Here is an 18734-nt window from a genome sequence, read left to right as displayed (position 1 = left end):
AAATGTAGGCAAATTGTTCATAAGACTTCCCTCATTGACCATTTTAGTAACCCTGTACAAAAAGAGAAGTGGAGGGAGGAAGGGAAATGATTTTATGAATTTATACGAGCATGATCTGTTTTAGATGATGGGCTCTGAGTGTCCCCATGTCCTTTCCCAACAGCTGAGAAACCATTGCTTTAATGTTTTACTGTAGATTTGTCAGAAAATGCAGTAAAGATCACTGGCCTACAGTTGGAAAAATCTACTTTTCGCCCCCACCTCTCCTTTAAAAACCTGCCTGCCTCCAGTCCTGAGATCCCTCTCCTCATCATCATATTTTTTCAAAGATTGCTAACAGCTCAGCAATCAACATCCACAAGTCGTTTCTGTACCCTGGGATATAGTTCATCCAGGCCGTTTTTGGCTCTTAGAATTTAGAAACCTCCCAAATGGAGAGCAGCCAAGATTTCCTCTCAGCAAAGCAACACCAGTGCCTTTTAACCCTAGTTCCTCACCCCTCCCTCCTAGTTTTCTGTTTTTGTTTTTGTTCCCACCTACCCACCCTTGCTAAAGTCCTCTGGACTCACAGGTTTGTTTGGGGACCTTAGTATTGACAGCCAGGAGGTTGAAAGGAGTATCAGGGACAGCGCTGAATCTGTAAAGAGTTTGTTTTTTTCCCCAGGGAACTGAAAACATTTCTGATCTTCAACATTGTGTCTGCAAATGGGGGGGGGGGTAGGACAACAAAAATAAAAATCCTTCTTCTCCCTTCTTCCAAGGCCCCAGTTCTTCACCCTAGACTGCAGCCCAGAGTAGGTGGTCACAGGCAGGGAGCCCCACCTCTGTGCACAGCTGAAGGCCTAAGGGGTGCTAGAAACTGAACTCTACACAAACTCCTGTCAAGGCTACAAGCTTGCCACAGCCTCCTTGTCAGGTACTTGGGAAGCAGGACTCTGGAGAGGCAGAGCTTGGCATAGCTTTGAACACAGGCACAGACTTCACCAGTTTAAACACCTAAAGGATGTATGCAGGATCCATGCCTGGGGGATCTGGGAACCAGCTCTTCTTGTGGGGATCTCTCTGAGATCATAAAATGCCCCTTCATTCCACACAGCAGGCAGTCGGAGTGTGGAAGCAGGACTCCCCACCCACTGCTCTCTCTGCTCCACTTCAGAGCTCTCAACCATCCTTGAGCCAGCCCAAGTCCCACTTCCTCCTACTTCCTCCCCCTCTACTTGGTCGCTCTCTTCTCTGAACTCCTCAGAATCTTCAATCCATACTTATGTGTCTTTCTGTGCGAATTGGTTCAGTTAGCCAGGTCTCATACTAACCAATAACCTCCTTAAAGGCAAAGGTCATGTATTAGACTCTTTTGGCCCCCTATACACACACACACACACACACACACTCCCACACACACTACACAACACAGAAAAAATGGTAAATAAAGTCTTGTTGATTCATGGATGGATTGCAAAACCTTGTAGTAAATTCCTTGAGATGAGGATGAGGTAGAGACCTAGGAGGTGGGGGGGGGGGGTAGAGTAAACAAATCCCAAAGCAAGAAATCTCTCTCTTTTTTTTTTAATTTTGCAGGGCAATGGGGGTTAAGTGACTTGCCCAGGGTCACACAGCTACTAATTGTCAAGTGTCTGAGGCCACATTTGAACTCAGGTACTCCGGAATTCCGGGCCGGTGCTTTATCCACTTCGCCACCTAGCTGCCCCCTGCAAGAAATCATTCTAATGTTATACTGTGATGAGGAAACATGTACAATTCACATTTGATGTAAAAGCCAGATAATGTATACGTGCACCTAAACACATATATACACACAACAAATGCATGCAAAACTATAATAAAAGTAAATGCGAATGAAACCAATTATTCAGCTCTTCACTTTTATCTCCAACATTGAGTTCATGAGGGAAGTTGCCCCTACAGGAAAGGAAGAGATCTCCACACAGACAGGAGAATATAAGGAATAGCACATGCCCTGATTGACTAGGTTGTGAATGGGTTGCTCTCTACCTCAAACTCCTGCATACTATGGTCAGGTAATCACTTAACCTCAACTTTGACAAGAATTTTACCTGGGACAGGAGACCAGGGGCTTTGCTACAGGGCTCTGGATTTAGAGTGCAGATATTCTGACTCTGAAGCCTCTGTATCATACAACTGTGTACCTCCCCCCCAAATTACACTCCAACCCCAACTTGCCCTAGGGCATCCTTTGTGGTACTTATCTGAAGTAAAGAAATTCCTTGGAATCAATCTCCCACCACAAGACCCTGGATCTAATCTTGGTGGGGAAATAGGCATAGGGGTCTTGTCTGAAACAACATCAGCTCAGCATTTTGTCAGCCTTGGTATCAGGTTTGGTATCCACTTTGTGTTAGGACTCTGGTTCCCCTTTATGGGGGAACACTGTCCACATCTTGACTCAAAAGAACAGTTATTACATGATAACCCATGTCCAGACCTTTCATGATTGTGTTCCTGCCTTGATTTCTACTGCCATAACTCTGCCTGTCTATACCTGCTCCACTTTGCCAGTTTCAATCTTCCCAACACTCCCAGTGACCATTCTACCGAACATGTTCAGAAATTTGGACTCTGAGTCCAGACCACATGCTCAGAAGCTGCTTCCCTGTTCGAGTTCCCCTGTGTCATATGAATTCCCAGACCTCCAACCCCGACTGCTTCCTTGGATTCTATGGTTTATCAACCTCCTGCTGGCTATTGGGTGTTCTCATACATCCTAATCCTGACTCACCATCCAGCTGCACCCTTCAAATTGCTTAGAATCCTGAGCTCTACCAGACTCCTTCAGTCTGAATCAACCTCCAACCCTGGCCTCCACCCCACTCATACCCAAACCTCTATCGCATCACTGTCCCAGTCCCAAAACAAACATTTCTTTCATTAGCACTTACAGCTGTGTGACAAGGTAGGAGTAGGAGACTGATGGTGATGATGACGATGGTGACGATGAGAGCTAACATTTATATAAGACTTTAATATTGGCATAGCACTTTACCAATATTATCTCATTTGATCCTCACAACAAACCTAGAAAGCAAGGGTTATTAGAATCTCCATTGTACAGATAAAGAAACTGAGGCATAGAGGGGGGAAAATGTGACTTGCCCATGGTCAAATGGATAATTGTCTCAGCCTAGATTCGAACTTCAAACATTCTGACTCCAAATCCAGTGCACTATATTCATGGCAATACCACAAGCAAAGGTATTTAGGTGAGAAGAGGCGAATAGACTTGTGGACATTATCTCACCATCTCTGTGTCTTTACCATGTTTCTCAAGCTTTGGTATCCCTATCTATAAAATTAGGCAGGTTGAATTAGATAAGCTCCAAGATCTCTTTCACTTATGACATTCTGAGTCTGACTTGTAGCCTTTTGTTCTTGTCCCTCAACACAGAAATCATCAGCAGAGCAGTGCTGAGGATTAATAACAACCTCCTAATTTGTCAGACCTTGGCATTTAATTGTGGCTGGATAGACTAGCTGCTGATCAATAAAAGCCCCAAGGGGGAAGGGACTCTTATTATGGTGTGACTGTTAAGCAGCACACAGTCCTAGCAGAGTAGAGAGCTTAGGGGATATCAGTGTTTAGGCAAGTCATTTTTATCCTTGGGCAAAGATAAAAACCTTGTGTATTCTCAAAGGGCCTCTGCTAAATCATTGTCTGTTCTGTGATTTTTGCTTCTTACTGGGATAGCTGGTGTAAACCATGACCTTATTAACTCTTGTCTTGATCTAAAGGAATTGATCATATTCAGGTAACAGAATATTTGAGAGGGTCATCTGGGTTTCCAGCGTCAGATCCATGCTGGGGGGGAGGGGGGAGGGGGAAGAGCTTTTACTTAGTTATCCCTGCTTTTTCCAGGGAGAAAATGAATGTGATACTCTTCTTCTGTGCCATCTATGTTCACCACCAAGCTGGCAGAGTTATGGCTCTGAGGTTGTTGAGATTCTGTAACCTTTTTTAAAGGGTTCACCTTTAAGTCCAAGGCTCCAGAGGGATACCTCTATCACTCTATTATCACTCTATTGCCCTTGCTCCCTGCCTAGGCTGTCCTGAGCATTTGGCTATGTCCTGAGACAAGAATAAGACCTGCCAGGAATCTTTTGCCTACAGGTGTATAGGTAGGAGGACAGAAAGAAGTGAGAGAGACACCAAGGAAGAGATAGCAATTCTCACCGTATCCAAAGGAGGAATGCTAAAAGAGGCACTCAAGACGTTCCAACTATTTTCTAGTTCTCCTGTTCATTCTCTGGTTAAAAGCCAGGCCTCTGAAGGCAACACAATATGAATTACTGTGGGCTTATGAGCTTCTGCAGAACTGAGATCAGGAAATAGGAAAGAAGAAAAAGGGCTGGACCTGCCTGACTAAAGAGAAGGAAAAACAGGGGAAAAAGAGCCATTATCAGGTGTTTTTCTTTATTAAGAAGCCAAACCAACAATAAAGCAAATGAACAGGGAAAAACATCAAGACCCTTTTTTACACAAAGACATTTTCATTCAACAAAAAATTCCATTTGACAGACACTGATTAAGTGACTAAAAAATGTAAGGCACTAAAATCCTTTTGGAGATTTAAAAAAAAAATAAACACATGCAAATGAACCAGTCCCTGCCCTCAGGGAGCTTAAATTCTATGAGTGAAGGAGGAAATACCGTTTGGGTACATGTAAATTTAAAGAATATGATTCAGTGGAAAAGATGCTATATTTGGAGTCAGTGGAGTTTAGTTTTACATGCCCTCCCTCCCCCCATGGGGAATGTTAGTCCTACATCTGTATAGCTGTGTGACCTTAGGCAAGTCATTTAATGTCTCTGGCCCTCAGTTTCCTCATCTGTAAAATAAAGAGCCTGTAAAATGGTTGCTAGCATATAAAATGAAGTTCCTTCCAGCTCTAAATTTATGACATTAATTAATAGAAAGTAGCTTCAGGGAAAGGGAATTTAAAAAGTGGGGAAGGAGCAGGAATGGGAAAGGTCTGATGAAGTTTACCTTCTACTGGAGAAAAACAACCAATACATAGAAAAAAGTAAATATGAAAAAGGTATCCACCAGACCAGTTCAAACCAATTTAATACAGTTTCAACCAGTTCAAAATAGTTTAAACTGGTTCTGCCAAACTCAAACTTAAACTAAACCTGTTCAAATTGGTCTAAACCAGTTCAAACTGACTTGAACACTTCCAATCTGTTTGAACCAGTGTAACCAGTTTAAACTGGTTCAAATTGGTTTAAATCCAGTTCAATCCAACCAGTTTCTAGTAGTTATGTACTTTGGTACTTTGGCAATTAGGTAACTGGGTACTTAGTCAATTAGAAATATTCTTCAGCACTTAGTAACCAAGTAACTAAAAGCTTTGGTGTTAAAGTACTTAATTACCTAATTACCTTTGTGCTTGATTACCTAAATACCTAATTATCCAAGGGCATAAATACCTAATTATCCAAGGACATAAATGCCTGGGTCCCTGGTCTTAAAGACAACAAGGGAATAGGTATATACAAACAAGATATAGACTGGATCAATGGAGGGGTAGTCTCATAGAAGAGGGACTAAGATTGAGAAGGATTGCAAAAGGTTTCTTTCAGAAATGAAATGGGACTTTAGCAGAGTCTTAAAGGCAGCAGGGAAGCTGGAGAGGAGAGATAAGTAGGAAAAGCATTCCAGATTTGGAGGAGGGTCAGTGAAAATACTTGGAGTAAGGAGGTGGAATTTCACATTCAAAGAGCAGCAAGGAGTCCAATGTCACCCCATTGCAGAGTATGTGGAGGGAAATATGCCATAAGAAGAAGCTTGGAAAAATAGGAAGGGGTTGGATCATGAAGGGCTTTAATAGCCAAACAGAGGGTTTTGTATTTGATTCCAGAAATTATAGGGAGCCATGGGAGTTTATTGAAGGAGGATTGTGGTGATATGATCAGATCTGCCCATTAGGATGGACTGGAGTGATGAGAAACTTGAATTAGGGAGAGCCATGAGCAGGCTATTGCAATACTTCAGATGTGAGGTGATGATGAGGCTTGTTCCATGGTGTCAGAGGAAAGAAGGAAACATATACAAGAGATGTTACGGATGTAGAAATTACAGGACTTGACAACTGATTGGTTCTTGGGTGTGTGATAGAAATTGAAGAGTCTGGAATGAAACCTAGGATGAGAGCATAACTAACTGGGAGGATGATGGTATTTTCAACAATAATATAGAAGCTAGGATGATGCCAGGGTTTGAAAGGAAGACAAGTTCAGTTTTGAACAGGTTGGGTTTATTACACTTACTGTACATCCAACTCAAAATATCCAATGGGCAGTTGGAGATGTGAGACTGGAGGTAAGGAGAGAAGCTCGGGCAGGACAAGCAGATTTGAGGGTTATGCACATAGAGTTAATAAATGAAACCATAGAAACCAATGAGATCAGCAAGTAAAATAGTAGAGAGGGAGAAGAGAACAGAATCCAGAAAAGAGTCCTGAGGGCCACCCAGGGTTAGGGGGCAGGATGTGGATGAAGATCTAGCAACAAAGACAAAGAAAGAGCTGTTTGGGGATGAAGAAGGTATGGAGATAGGTATAGCAGAAAGGAGAGGTAGAGTATAAAGGGCAGTGACTTGAAAGTCAGGAAGCATTTATTAAGCACTATATACAAAGTCAAAAAATGGATCCATGCTTAGAAGACAGTCGAATAAGGTTCTCATTTCAACTCTGCCTTTCTTTAACTATACAACTTTTGGAAACTTGGTTTGCCTCTCTGGGCCTCAGTTTTCACCACCAGAAGGAAGGGGCTTTATTTGATAAAGTCTCTCTGATTTTCCTCCTAGCTCTCCCATGCCAGGTTATTTTATATGAGACCAAAATATTTTTTTTCTTCCTTCATCTCTGTGAACTCACTATGAAAAAGAGGATCAGCCATGGACTATTTACAGATTTGGATCTGGGAAGCCATATTCCCATCACTGGATTTCCGTTGGCTTTTCCTGGGGGGTTGAAATAAACTTTGTTACTCACTTCCTGTACTGGCTCTGATGCAGAAGGGCTGTTCTCCCTGAAACAGCTGCTGCTTTCCATCCCAAATACACCTGTCACTCAACGGCGGGTGGCAGGATTTTTTTTCCTTTTTGCTCCTTTATTTTGTAGATTTTGAAACATGATTTGGTGTAGTTTGAAATGGAACATGACATGTCCAAATGTTTCTTTTGCTGATACTAATTTTCTGGGATTTAAAACAAGATTGGGCTCTGGGGTAACAATTAGAAGAGGGAAACAAAAGCAGATGACTGTTTGAACTGTTGTGTACAAGCGGCAAGTTGGTATAGTAGCAAGGGTACTGATCTCTGAGTCAAGAGGATTGGGTTCAAATCCTCTTTCTGCCACTTATTATTTATTGGTCGTTGGACAATGGAAATCAATTGACTTCCCCTCATTTAATAATCTCTGCCTTGCCTGTGAGGGGATGAGGAAGGAGGGGGATTATGATGATTGAATGGAATTATGGATGTCAAAGGGTTTGTAAACTATAAAGTACTTTGTAAAGTGTAAAGATAATACTTTTAATATTAATATAGATATTTATCCCAGATGCTTTCAGCTGTATGAAATCTTCCCTGATCCCTCCCTAGTCAGAAATCACATTTCATTCTTGAGCACCTCAGATTGGGAGGAAGTGTGATACAGTCAAAGGACTGCTGATTTTGAATCAGAGGATGTTACATTGGGCAAATAACTTAATCTCTTTGTGCCTCAGTTTCTCATTTGTAAAATGAGAGGGGTTGATTAGCTAACCCCCAGGTTCCCTTCCAACTTTAAATATATGTAATGAAATAGTACTTTCTTGTTCCTTCTTTTAGGCTCCTACCTGTTCGATTCAATGAACATTTATTAAATGCCTGCTATGTGCCAGGCATGCTACTAGGCTCTGAGGAAAGAGGGGGATACAGAGACAGAGAGAGAAAGAGGAGGAGAACAATGAAGACAACAAGGAGAATAAGGAAGAAGAGGAAGAAGGAGGAGGAAGAAAAGAATGGAAAGGAGAGGGAAAGGGGAAGGAGGGAAGAAAGGAGGGAAGGAGGGGAGGAAGAGAGGGAGAGAAGAAGGGAAGGGAGGGAGGGAGGGAGAAAGGAGGGGAGGAATGGAGGAAGGAGGGAAGGAAAGAAGGAAGGAATGGAAGGAAGGAAGAAAGGAAGGAAAGGAAGGAAGAAAGAAAAGGAAGGAAGGAAGGAAGGAAGGAAGGAAGGAAGGAAGGAAGGAAGGAAGGAAGGAAGGAAGGAAGGAAGGAAGGAAAAATTCTGACCTCCAAGAGCTTAAATTCTACTGTTGTGTGGAAGTTGAGGAGACATATTCTATTCCATATTCTTTGTGTTATCCTTTATTCATCTTTCTCCCTCAATTTAGACGTTCAATTGGTTTCTCAACTTTGTTGAGATCCCAGCTCTACAATCTTTCTTGTATTTGCCCCAACCTCTCTATTTCCACTATTACTACTCTAGTAAATGTGGTCTTGCCCACCATTAATACTGCTAATAAACTAGTCTCTACTATGCAAAGATCAGGCAATGTCATTTTTATGCTCAAAAATATTAATTTACTCCCTATTACATACTACATAATAAAATTAGAATTCCACTGCATGGCATTCCAGGCTTTCTACTTCCTGGTTCCACCTATCTTTCCAGCCTTCCTGTGGGCTCTCCCACTCCAGGCAATGTGGACTCTCTACACTCCCTTGGAAAATATTCTGTGCTTCCTCATTTCTGTCATTTTGCTAGTATCTCTACCTCTCCATGAGCCAAAATAACTAATACTAAGTTTCCCAAATCATCAATCAATAGAAATGTATTAAGCACCTGATATGTGCTAGGCATTGTGCTTACTCTAGCAATATTCCCTGTCCTCAATGTGCTTACATTTTAACAGAGTAGACATGTTCTCATACAGATATTTGCAAGATACTACTAATGAAATAAAATGTAACCTTAGAGAAGTCATGAGCTGCTAAAGGGGACCAGGAAACGCTTCTACTTATCAAACTAGCAATTTAACAATTGTGTTATTTAAATTATTGGGGGACTAGACTGGGTTTTCTAAAATATTACTACTTAAAAATTAATGGCTATTGCACCAGTTTTGGCAGTAAGCATTTATTATTGATTAATATCACATATTATTAAAATATTGACTAAGTGTCTCTCTGACTTCCCCACTAGCCAAAGGCTTACAGGCCTAAACAATTACATACCCAGCATGGAGAGTAAAAGAGAGAATCCAGGGAAGAACAGAGCCAAAAGAGTGACCCTCGTGTGCCCAGGGATTTTATCCTCTTTTTGGCAGAGGCCGGTCACTATACATTGATCTAAGCTAATTTGTTAGCATCTGTCAGCTCCATTGACATTGACATGACATGGGGGTGGTCAAGAGATCAAATTCCAACCATCTAGGTATGCTTCTTCCCCTACTTAATCAGAAGAACCAATCTGCATTCCTTTTGTTCAATTGAAGGCTCATCCCAGGCTGGTTTCTGGTGAAGGGGAGAGAGTAGCTAAAACTAATGTCTGGGTTTCTCCCAGAAATTCATTATTAATAATTATTTTCTCATACAACTATTGACTTTTCATCTGTTCTAGGTAGAAAAGTGGACTGGGCCTGGAGTCAAGAATACATTCGTTCAAATGTGGCCTCAGACAGTTACTAGTTGTGTGCCCCTGAGCAAGTCACCTGACCTCCATTTCCTCACCTGTAAAATGGGGATAATAATAGCATCTATGTCCCAAAGTCATGAGAATAAAATTATATATTTGTAAAGTACCTAGCACAGTGCCTGGCACATAGTAGGTATTTTATAAATTCTAGTTGTTCTTAATGATATTCATTCTCCAAAGCATCTTGACTAATGTTTAGTCTTCCCCCTTCTCCTCTGTATATATTGAATTTTTCTCAGTCCTTTAAAGCAGAATCCAAATGCTATCTTGTCTAAGAAGCCTTTGCTGATTCTGATAATGTTCTTGGCTCTTCAGACCTAGGATCTTCCATAGCATTTTGCTTAGGGCCCCTCTGACATACTTATCATATAATAGAGTTTAATATTGTTAAATGAATGTATAGATCACCTGGATATGATGGAGGTACCTTATTATCCAAAAAGTATTTTTATAAAACCCTGGATTAATAGGATTAATAAGAGCAAAATGTCCTTCAACTGAACTCCAAACTGAACCCAGATAGCTAGCAGATAAAAGACCCTACCTAGTGACTTCTTTTCCCTCAGGATAGTAAGTCCCTATCATATGGTAACATCTGGGCGTCCTCATCCTTGCCAAACCCTTTTTTGGAATCCTGTAATCTTATCATGATGCTTATGTATTTCCTCCATACTTGTTATAAGTGAAATTGTTAAACTGCTTTTTGCTTCTGGGTTGATTTCTGTATCATACTATTGATACTGACAACGCCCTGTCATCAGTGGACTAAAACCATATATATCCTCAGAAATGGGGAGTCCCCTGAGCTTCTCTCTTAGGAGGCAAGTCTCCACATGACCATGTTGTGTTATTTTTGTTCTTGGGACAAAATATTAAGTTGATATTATGTTTTTCTGTCTGTGATCTGTTTTGTAGGAGAATAGGTATGTTTTCTGATCTGGTTTTGTAGGAGATATTATAAGATATTTAATTTCTCTGATCTGTTTTTTAATTTTGTGGGAGAGATTAAAGATTATTTCTCTGACCTGTTTGTAGGAGACGGGCAGATACAAAAACTATATTTTAATATTCAACAATATCATTATGTATTTAGAGTATCTTGCACATATTATACATTTAATAAATGTTTTACATTGCTTCATTCATTCATATGGCTGAGAATTTCATGTAGGTAGGGATCTTCCTTTTCTAGATCCTCTTTCTTACCTAGCACCTAGCTTTGCACACAGGCAATCAATCAATAAACATTTATTAAGCACACAGGTGCTAAATACATGTTTGAAGAGTTGAATTTTGTATGTGTCACTTTCACTTTACCATACTGTAAGTTACTGAATCACCACCTGGTCCTGGCAGAGGGGCTTGGGTAGCTCAATTAAACTATGAGTTATGCCACGCAGTGTTACCCAAGACAGGTCATAGGGGAGAGATCTGACAAAAAGTGATCTACTAGACAAGGAAACATCAAACCACTCCAGTATCTTTGCCTAGAAAACCCCAATGAAGGGGTCCTGGTATGGAATTGTCCAGGGTGGGTCACAAAGAGTCAGAAATGACTGAACAACCAAAAACAGTAAGTTCTTGGAGGACAGCAACAATATCTTACATATTCTAGGCATAGAATCACAAAATATAAAATTAAAGCTCCTGTACATAAGAGACCTTTTAAGACTTCTCATCATTTGACAGATGTGGAAATGAGACTTAGACCAGGTAATATAGCTAATAGGTAGTACTATAAAGTGTTTTAAGGTTTGTGAAGTGTTTTATATATATTATCTCATCTGGTCCTCCCAACAACCTTGGTATCGAGGTATTCTTGTTATCCCCATTTTCCAGATGAGAAAACAGAGACAGAGAGGAGCTAAGTGACTTGCCCAGGTTCATGCAGCTAGTAAATATCTGTGGCAGGACTTGAACCCACATCTTCCTGACTCCAAGCCCTGCACTTGGTTCACTGAGCAATGCCATACAAGTAGAAAGGGAGAGAAGCATATTTGAACCCAAGTGGTTCCACATTCAGTGCTCTGACCAAAGTATTACACTACCTCCCATTCTCACTGTCTGACTCAGCGCTCTACACAGTCACTGGCTGATAAATGATTGTAATATGAAATGAAATTGAATACAGAAGAACAATAATTGGAGGCCTTGGTGAAAGTAAATGACATTCATTATGTGTTTATGCAATACTTGGACATTTTTTTCAGCATTGGCACCTCACTTTTAAAAGTGTTTTCTTGTGGTCACAGGGCACAATGATATATAAAGGGCAGGGTTTAACTTGCCTAGACTTTGGGACATCACCAAATTGACATCTATCTAGGCATGGGGTTATACTATGTCTCTGGCAACTCAGTCAGTTAAACACAAATGAAACAGACCTCATAGTTTAGCCATCAAATAACTGATCTCCAAATAATTGTTTAGATAATCCTGTGGCCAATCTGAGTCAACTGGTAAGACCGCAAAATAACCATGTTGTGGCCTGGTCATTTGATTTACTTTGAAGATAAATCAATCAATCAAGAATCAGTCAGAGATTCTTCTTCTTGGCCATCTAGACCCAGGGGGATTTTTCCCTTCAATCTAAAAATGCTCACTTTGAATGAAGTTGTTATGATATATGATGAAATCCCAGGTGGCCTAAAGCTTGGGTCAGTTACCCTCTCTATAACTTGTTGAGCCAGTTTTAGGTGAATATGGTGCAGATGGGCTATAGTCAATCGCATTGACAGTCTTCTTAACTGTCTCTGGCCTATGTAAACAATTTCCCTCAGGAAAATTTAACCAGTGCAAAAAGGACTAGTCAAATTCATTCAATTCCATAGAAAATCAATTATAAGGTCATAATTCAGTGCTGTAAAGGACCTTAAAGGCCAACACCCTCATTTTACAGATGAGGAAACTGAGGGCCAGAGAGGGGGAAAAAGATTTGTTCACACACTAAAATGCAAAGACTAAGTCATCTGATTCCAAATACAATGTTCTTTCTAATCCTTTCTCTTTCAACTCTATGAAAGACAAAAATTTCCACTCTGGCAAATTTGGCTATTATTTTTTTGTCTTGTTTTGGGCACCATGCAGACAAAAATAACTGAATTATTGACCTCTTTTCCCCCCTTTCCCTACTGGATATCTTTATAGTTGTATGGACATAGCCAATGACTCACTATAGTATGTGGTTACATAATGAGCAGGATTCTTTCCTATCTCAGGAGCAAAAGGTGTTCCTGGCTTTGGGGACATCTGGTGTAATTTATTTTTCTGCTCTCTCATGTTTTCAGCTGTGTCTCTCTCAGGTCAAGACCAAAGTAACGAATGAAGTGTATTGTGTGAGGAAGGTTGGAGATTCCCTGGCCTCTAGACTTTACTGGGCTCAATCTCTTTCTTCCATATTTTTTTTTTCCTTTGCTGCTATACACAATCAGTCTGATTATTGCAGAACTGCTTAAACCTAAGTCCTTTCAAAACCTGGTTTCTTATGGAACATTGATGTTTATGCTGTGGATGGAGCCCTCTTCTGGAGAAACTTTTCAACAGGTAATATAACAAGGTTTTCATGATTTGCTGCTTCTTCTCCCCACCCACCCCCCCCAAAAAAAACCCCAAAAAACAAAAAAATGGAATAACTGTTGGTAATCCAGGTTTCACTGGAGTAAATCAAACAGGAATTGATTCTCCATGACATGAATTCTCCCTTATCTTTCACTAACTAGGCTATTAATTGAACTCACAAAGGAATTTGATTTTCCTTAAAAATCACTGGTATTCTCTTGAACAGAGCCAAGCTCTCCCGCAGGTGATAAACTTCAGAATAATTGCCATGATTTCCAGAGCTTCCCTCTGGCTTTTTCAGGGAAATTAGTTGCTGAGTGCATCGGTCCTATGAAGTTTCTCTGCATGATACACTATGACACACATAAGCCACTAAGACCTTCTTTTTCAGAACTCTTGATGGCTAAGGATTAAGTAAATGTGTGTGTGTGTGTGTGTGAAAGAGAGAGAGAGAGAGAGAGAGAGAGAGAGAGAGAGAGAGAGAGAGAGAGAGAGGAAGGAGAGACAGAGAGAGACAGAGATACAGAGACAGAGAGACAAAGCCAGAGCCAGAAAGCCAGAGAAAGGGAGAGGGGCACAGAGACAAAGGGGAAGAGAGGAGACAGAGACACAGAGAGATAGAGATAGAGGGAGAGAAACAGAGTAAGCAATGTTTTTTGCACAAGATAATTTACTATATGAGATCAAGAAGGACAGAAAGCACACATCAGATGGTCAGGCAGTATGCTGGAGTGTACCAGGGCCTCTCTGCATTCATGTCTTACATATGAAGGCAGAAATCCAGTAAATCCAGCTTTTAGCTGGGTCTGCCTTTCTAAACTGACCCTCTGGGCCAGTGTCCTGCTCCCTGACAGAGTTTGACATATTAAAGTAGGCACTATAGTCTTTTTTGCTAGAAAACCAAAGTTCAGGATGGAGGAGAATCCTTGCTTTAAATACAAACTCCAGAATCTTCTGGAATATTTCAAAGAACCTGTAGCCACTCCCTGAAAGCCTAATTCCTGAGAGATTACTCACTAATGGTCCAAACTTTTTTTGTTAGTTTTAGTGATTCTACAATGGGAACAACAAAAAAGAAAACAACCCAATATTTATTAGAGACTTTGTACCACATGCCCATCTTGATAATGTTCATGTTTGTTCCTCCTTATCTAATGAAATTCATGCCTCCACCTGCATATGTGCCCCTCTCCCCAAACACTCCAGTGCAGCCCAGAGGTGACTGTTTCCTCCTTGCACCGACTTCCAGCCATTGTTGCCCTGAATTATGTTCATCTTCCACCTCCCAACATGCATAATACAATCTTGTGCACACCACCATGGCCAATGAGCTCACAGAAATTGATTGCTTCCAAAAGCGGGCACCAGGGGATTATGAAAGGACCATTGCAAAGGCTATGGAAAAAACACACATGCTTGCCTGAACCCCACCAAGGCCAAGTGACTCATTTTCTTTATTACATTGTTTTTCCTTTGCCTCTGTGTGTGTGTGTGCGTGTGTGTGCAAGCACACATTTTTTTTTTCTTTCTCTGCTTGAGGAAAGTTTTCCCTTGTTGAGTCAGATGGCACTTTTTGGCTGCAAAAGTTACCACTCCCTTCCCTCTGACACATTTCAACTCTCTATTTTAACCCTTTGGCATTTCACTGAGTTCCCAAACAAATAAATAAGTAAATAGGTTTTATTGTAAGGGGACAACATGGGCAGTACTCTGGATCCATTAATGCATCACAATAAAACAGGGAAATGGACAACCCCCCCCCCAATCAAGTCCAGGGAATTGGCATATTGAAGGTATCCCTTTTAAATATCCTTGTTCCCAGCTACTCTTCGTGCTATCAGGGATCCTCCTTATGTGTACCTCTGTCATCTGGCTTTTTCTGCTTTTAGAGAGGTAAAACTTTTGACAGGACCTGAATCAAGGAATTCAGTGGTGATATTTTAAGCTACTCTCTGGTGAGAATGACCAGCACTGAATAATAGAGGGAGGGCATCATTTGAGACCAGGTCCTAGTCATACCTGTGGCAAGTACCAGGTTCTGGAAGCCTGAGGCCATAGGTTCAGCTCCCAGAGGCTTCTTGGAACCACAGATGTCTGGAACCAGTCAGCTTCCAGTAACCCTAGCTTCATAGTCGAACCAGCTGCCTAGGTAGAGCCTAAGCCCAACTGGCCATAGGTAAGCACTGAACCAGGCATGGCTCTGAGCCAGTGGGCTCCCAGTCACATTCCAAGAAATGGGCACACAGCCACCACAGCACTAAGGCCCCGAACCATTCATAAGGCAAATTCAGCACCTGGACTCCTGGCTCTTTCCCCACTCCCCAGCATCAACCAGCAAAGCAGCCCTGCTCAGGAGGCGCTGATTCCATTCCAGCCCTCCAGGTTCAGCTACCTTTGACAGCTTTATTCTCTTCCCCAGCTTCCTTGCACACACTAGCAATCCCAGTGGGTCAATCAGAGTCTAGGCCAGAAGCTTGGCTCCCTGGCCTCTGATTTTCAGCTCCTCGGGCACATTTTCACTTCTCCCCTCCCACCTCCTGGTGCAACACCCTGCCCCTGCCTCTTCCTCGTACTAGCATGTATGAATGCAGTCAGAGAGGAAGATTTCTTCCCATCCTGGCCAAAATCCTAGGCCTCAGTGATCACCTGCCCACTGCCACTCAACTTGGATTTCCCATTGGCTGTGACCCTAGGCAGACCTGGCTAGCTATGTGCCCTCCAGCCCTGGGTAGAGGGTTTCTCCTGTCTGCTCTAATCCTAGCTCCCTCTGGTTTCTCCGATTCAGCTTGCCAATCACCCACCATGTCCCTGGGTTCAGAAGTACTGCTATGATAGCTTAACTTCACAGGGTCCCTACTTGGTGTTTTGAAAGGCTAGAGAAAGGGAATTCTGAGACTACACTGGCACCGGTAAATCCAGGTAAAGTCTCCCATCTAGCCTCTCTTAATAGTGCCAGCACTCTAAGGGTTAACAGAACAGCTGAGGCTCTGGGGTGGGGAGAAGGAGGAGGTATTAACTTTTCCAGCACTCAGTGCCCAGGATGCCCAGCTTGGGTTCTTCCCTCCAGAGTTTTCAGATGGGAAGGACATGGAGAGTGGAAGAGAGTGAGCTTTCCAATAGCATAGGCAGGGTATAGCAGGGCTCCCTCCAAAGGAACCTCCCAGGCTGAAGCCCATCAGCTACGAGGAGACCACCACCAGGGAGGAGACAGGGGGAGCCCAGAGGAGCACCCAGCCCTCTTCCCTTCTGACTGACAGCAACAGCAGCGGCGGGCTCCTAGGGCTGGGTGCATTTTCCTGCTTTCCAGAAAAAGGGAATCTAGAATAAGCTAACATGGGTATAGACACCCCCAAGTAAGTCAGGAATTCTGGAAAGCCTCCTCCCCCCTTCCTATCTGGGGAAAGAATAAGAATGCTCCTGAACCCCCTGACAAAGGCACGGGAGAGAGGACTCCGATTAGTCCCTGCTGCTTTAAGAAGCCAGACGTGGAGAAAAACCAACGGTCTTTTTTTAACCCAGCCCAAGATCCACCAAATCAAATCAAAGTTGCACCACTTGGGTCCATCAAAGAATAGCAAGGCAGCTTGCAAGATACTCCAGTCGTCGTCCCCTTCCCCGGTCACCCCAACACACACACACACTCACACACACACACACACACACACACACACACACACACACACACACACTCACTCCAAATAACAATCTGTAACAATCCAGTGGTGTCTACTCAGGAAAACCGCGGCTCCCCCTTTCCAGGCTCTAACTGTATTTCAGAACCCCTCAGACGCTGAGCAAGACTACCTGCATTGCAAGCACTTCTAGATTAAAAAAAAAATACAGATAGGGAAAGAGAGAGAATGGATGGCAGGACTCCAGAGCTAGCCACCGGTCTGCCTTACCTGGGACAGCAAAAAGGATAGGGTGAGCTGAGTTCTCTGCTGCATTTTGCCAGACTAGAAGCAAACGGCGGCTCTTTCATTCATGCGCCCGGCTGCACTGAGCATATTTTCGCTGTGAAACAGCCTTTGAGAAGAGACTCTGCTTTGAGAGCCAGCCAACTTCCCAAATAGATCAGCAGCATCATCACGAAAGCATTGGATAGAGGCTGATGACCAGAACCAATGGCTTTACAAGGATGATTTCTTCATAAGGCTTCCTCATTTTGCATCGCAGATATCGGGCGGGCACCTCTCACAAACACAACCCTTGGAGAAAAAAAAAAAACATTTGCCTTTAGAGTGTTTAGTTTCAGACCTAACAAATCATGCTTATGGAACTCAATAGTCTTCTCTCCTTTTCAGAGAATGGAATTGCACAGGGGAATAGCAGCAACTTAGATCCCAGTGCAAAAGAGCCTCTTTATTAAAATGTTAATAAGGTCTACTTTATTTTCAATAAATCAAAAAAATGACCCCTGCAGTTTTGGTTATTTCTAAGCCTGGGAAAACTGCACAGTAGAGGTAGTTTATTTGGTTTGTTTGTTTTTTTGTTTTTTTCCTTGGGTGCTGCTGAAGTAGTGATTATATTTTGTGTTTTCCTCCTGTCTCACAAATCACAAAGAGGACAGATCAATTCTAGGCTGCAGGGGAAAAAAAATCTATCATAGGGCAATAGATTTTATTAACTGCTCAGGTGATGGTTGAACCTGCTTCCTATTCTATAAGCAAGGATCTAAGACCAAATCTGCATCCCGCAATTATGGGAAACTTTGTTTTGTGGGTTTGGATAATCTCAGAAGTTTCCTCTTTTTCTTCTTTGGGAATTAATGTTACTGAAACCACACCAATTAGCAGATTAAGAGTACATTTGGCAAAGGAGACACCTGATTATCTCCTATTTGTTTGGTATAGATTATCTCCTCTTTGATGGACAGTCTTTTGCTTTTAAAAAAAGCCAGAGAATCATAGGATTTTGACCTGAAAGAGACCTTTGAAATAATTTGCTAAATCCAATAATTTTATAGAGATGAGGCCCAAAATTACTTACCTAAGAAAGAACAATCTAGACAGTTAAAACCAGAGCCAGGATTCAAATGTATGTCCCCTGATTCTAAATCCAGTGTTCTTTCTTTCCAGTATTCTACATTGCTAGACACTTTTTAAAAACGTGAGATTGTAGATGAGTTCTATGAGGAACAACTAGTTTCCCATCCCAACAATCCATGTGTCTGTAGAAGAACCATGGAAACAATAATAAAATCAGAGAATTATAGATTTAGAATTGGAACGAACTTTAAAGGGCAACTAGTCTAACTCACATAAGGTTACACTGCTATTAAGTGATAGCAGAAGAATCCAAAGCCATTTCCTTTGACCTCAGATCCAATGGTCTTCAAAGTTCCTTCCTACTCTAAATATATTATTCCATGATCATCAGCATCAATCAAATTTATGGAGCACATTAAGGCTTCCAATGCACCTTATATCAATGTTTTCATTTGATCCTCATAATAACCCA

General features: G+C 41.8%; 1 protein-coding gene across 1 annotated transcript in view; it reads right to left on the bottom strand.

Moving 5' to 3' along the window:
• Positions 1–17433, bottom strand: part of CDH13 (cadherin 13) — a 1286821-nt gene extending 1269388 nt beyond the window's left edge. The window contains exon 1 of the mRNA XM_043985257.1: positions 17177–17433. Coding sequence (XP_043841192.1) covers positions 17177–17221 — 45 coding nt within the window. The 5' untranslated portion in view covers positions 17222–17433. The remainder of the gene's footprint in view (positions 1–17176) is intronic.
• Positions 17434–18734: the final 1301 nt, after the last annotated feature.

Source organism: Dromiciops gliroides, chromosome 2 (genome assembly GCF_019393635.1).
Source record: "Dromiciops gliroides isolate mDroGli1 chromosome 2, mDroGli1.pri, whole genome shotgun sequence".
In the NCBI taxonomy this organism is placed as follows: Eukaryota; Metazoa; Chordata; class Mammalia; order Microbiotheria; family Microbiotheriidae; genus Dromiciops; species Dromiciops gliroides.
Note: the sequence above shows the minus strand (reverse complement) of the source record. Positions and strands in the feature narration are given on the sequence as shown.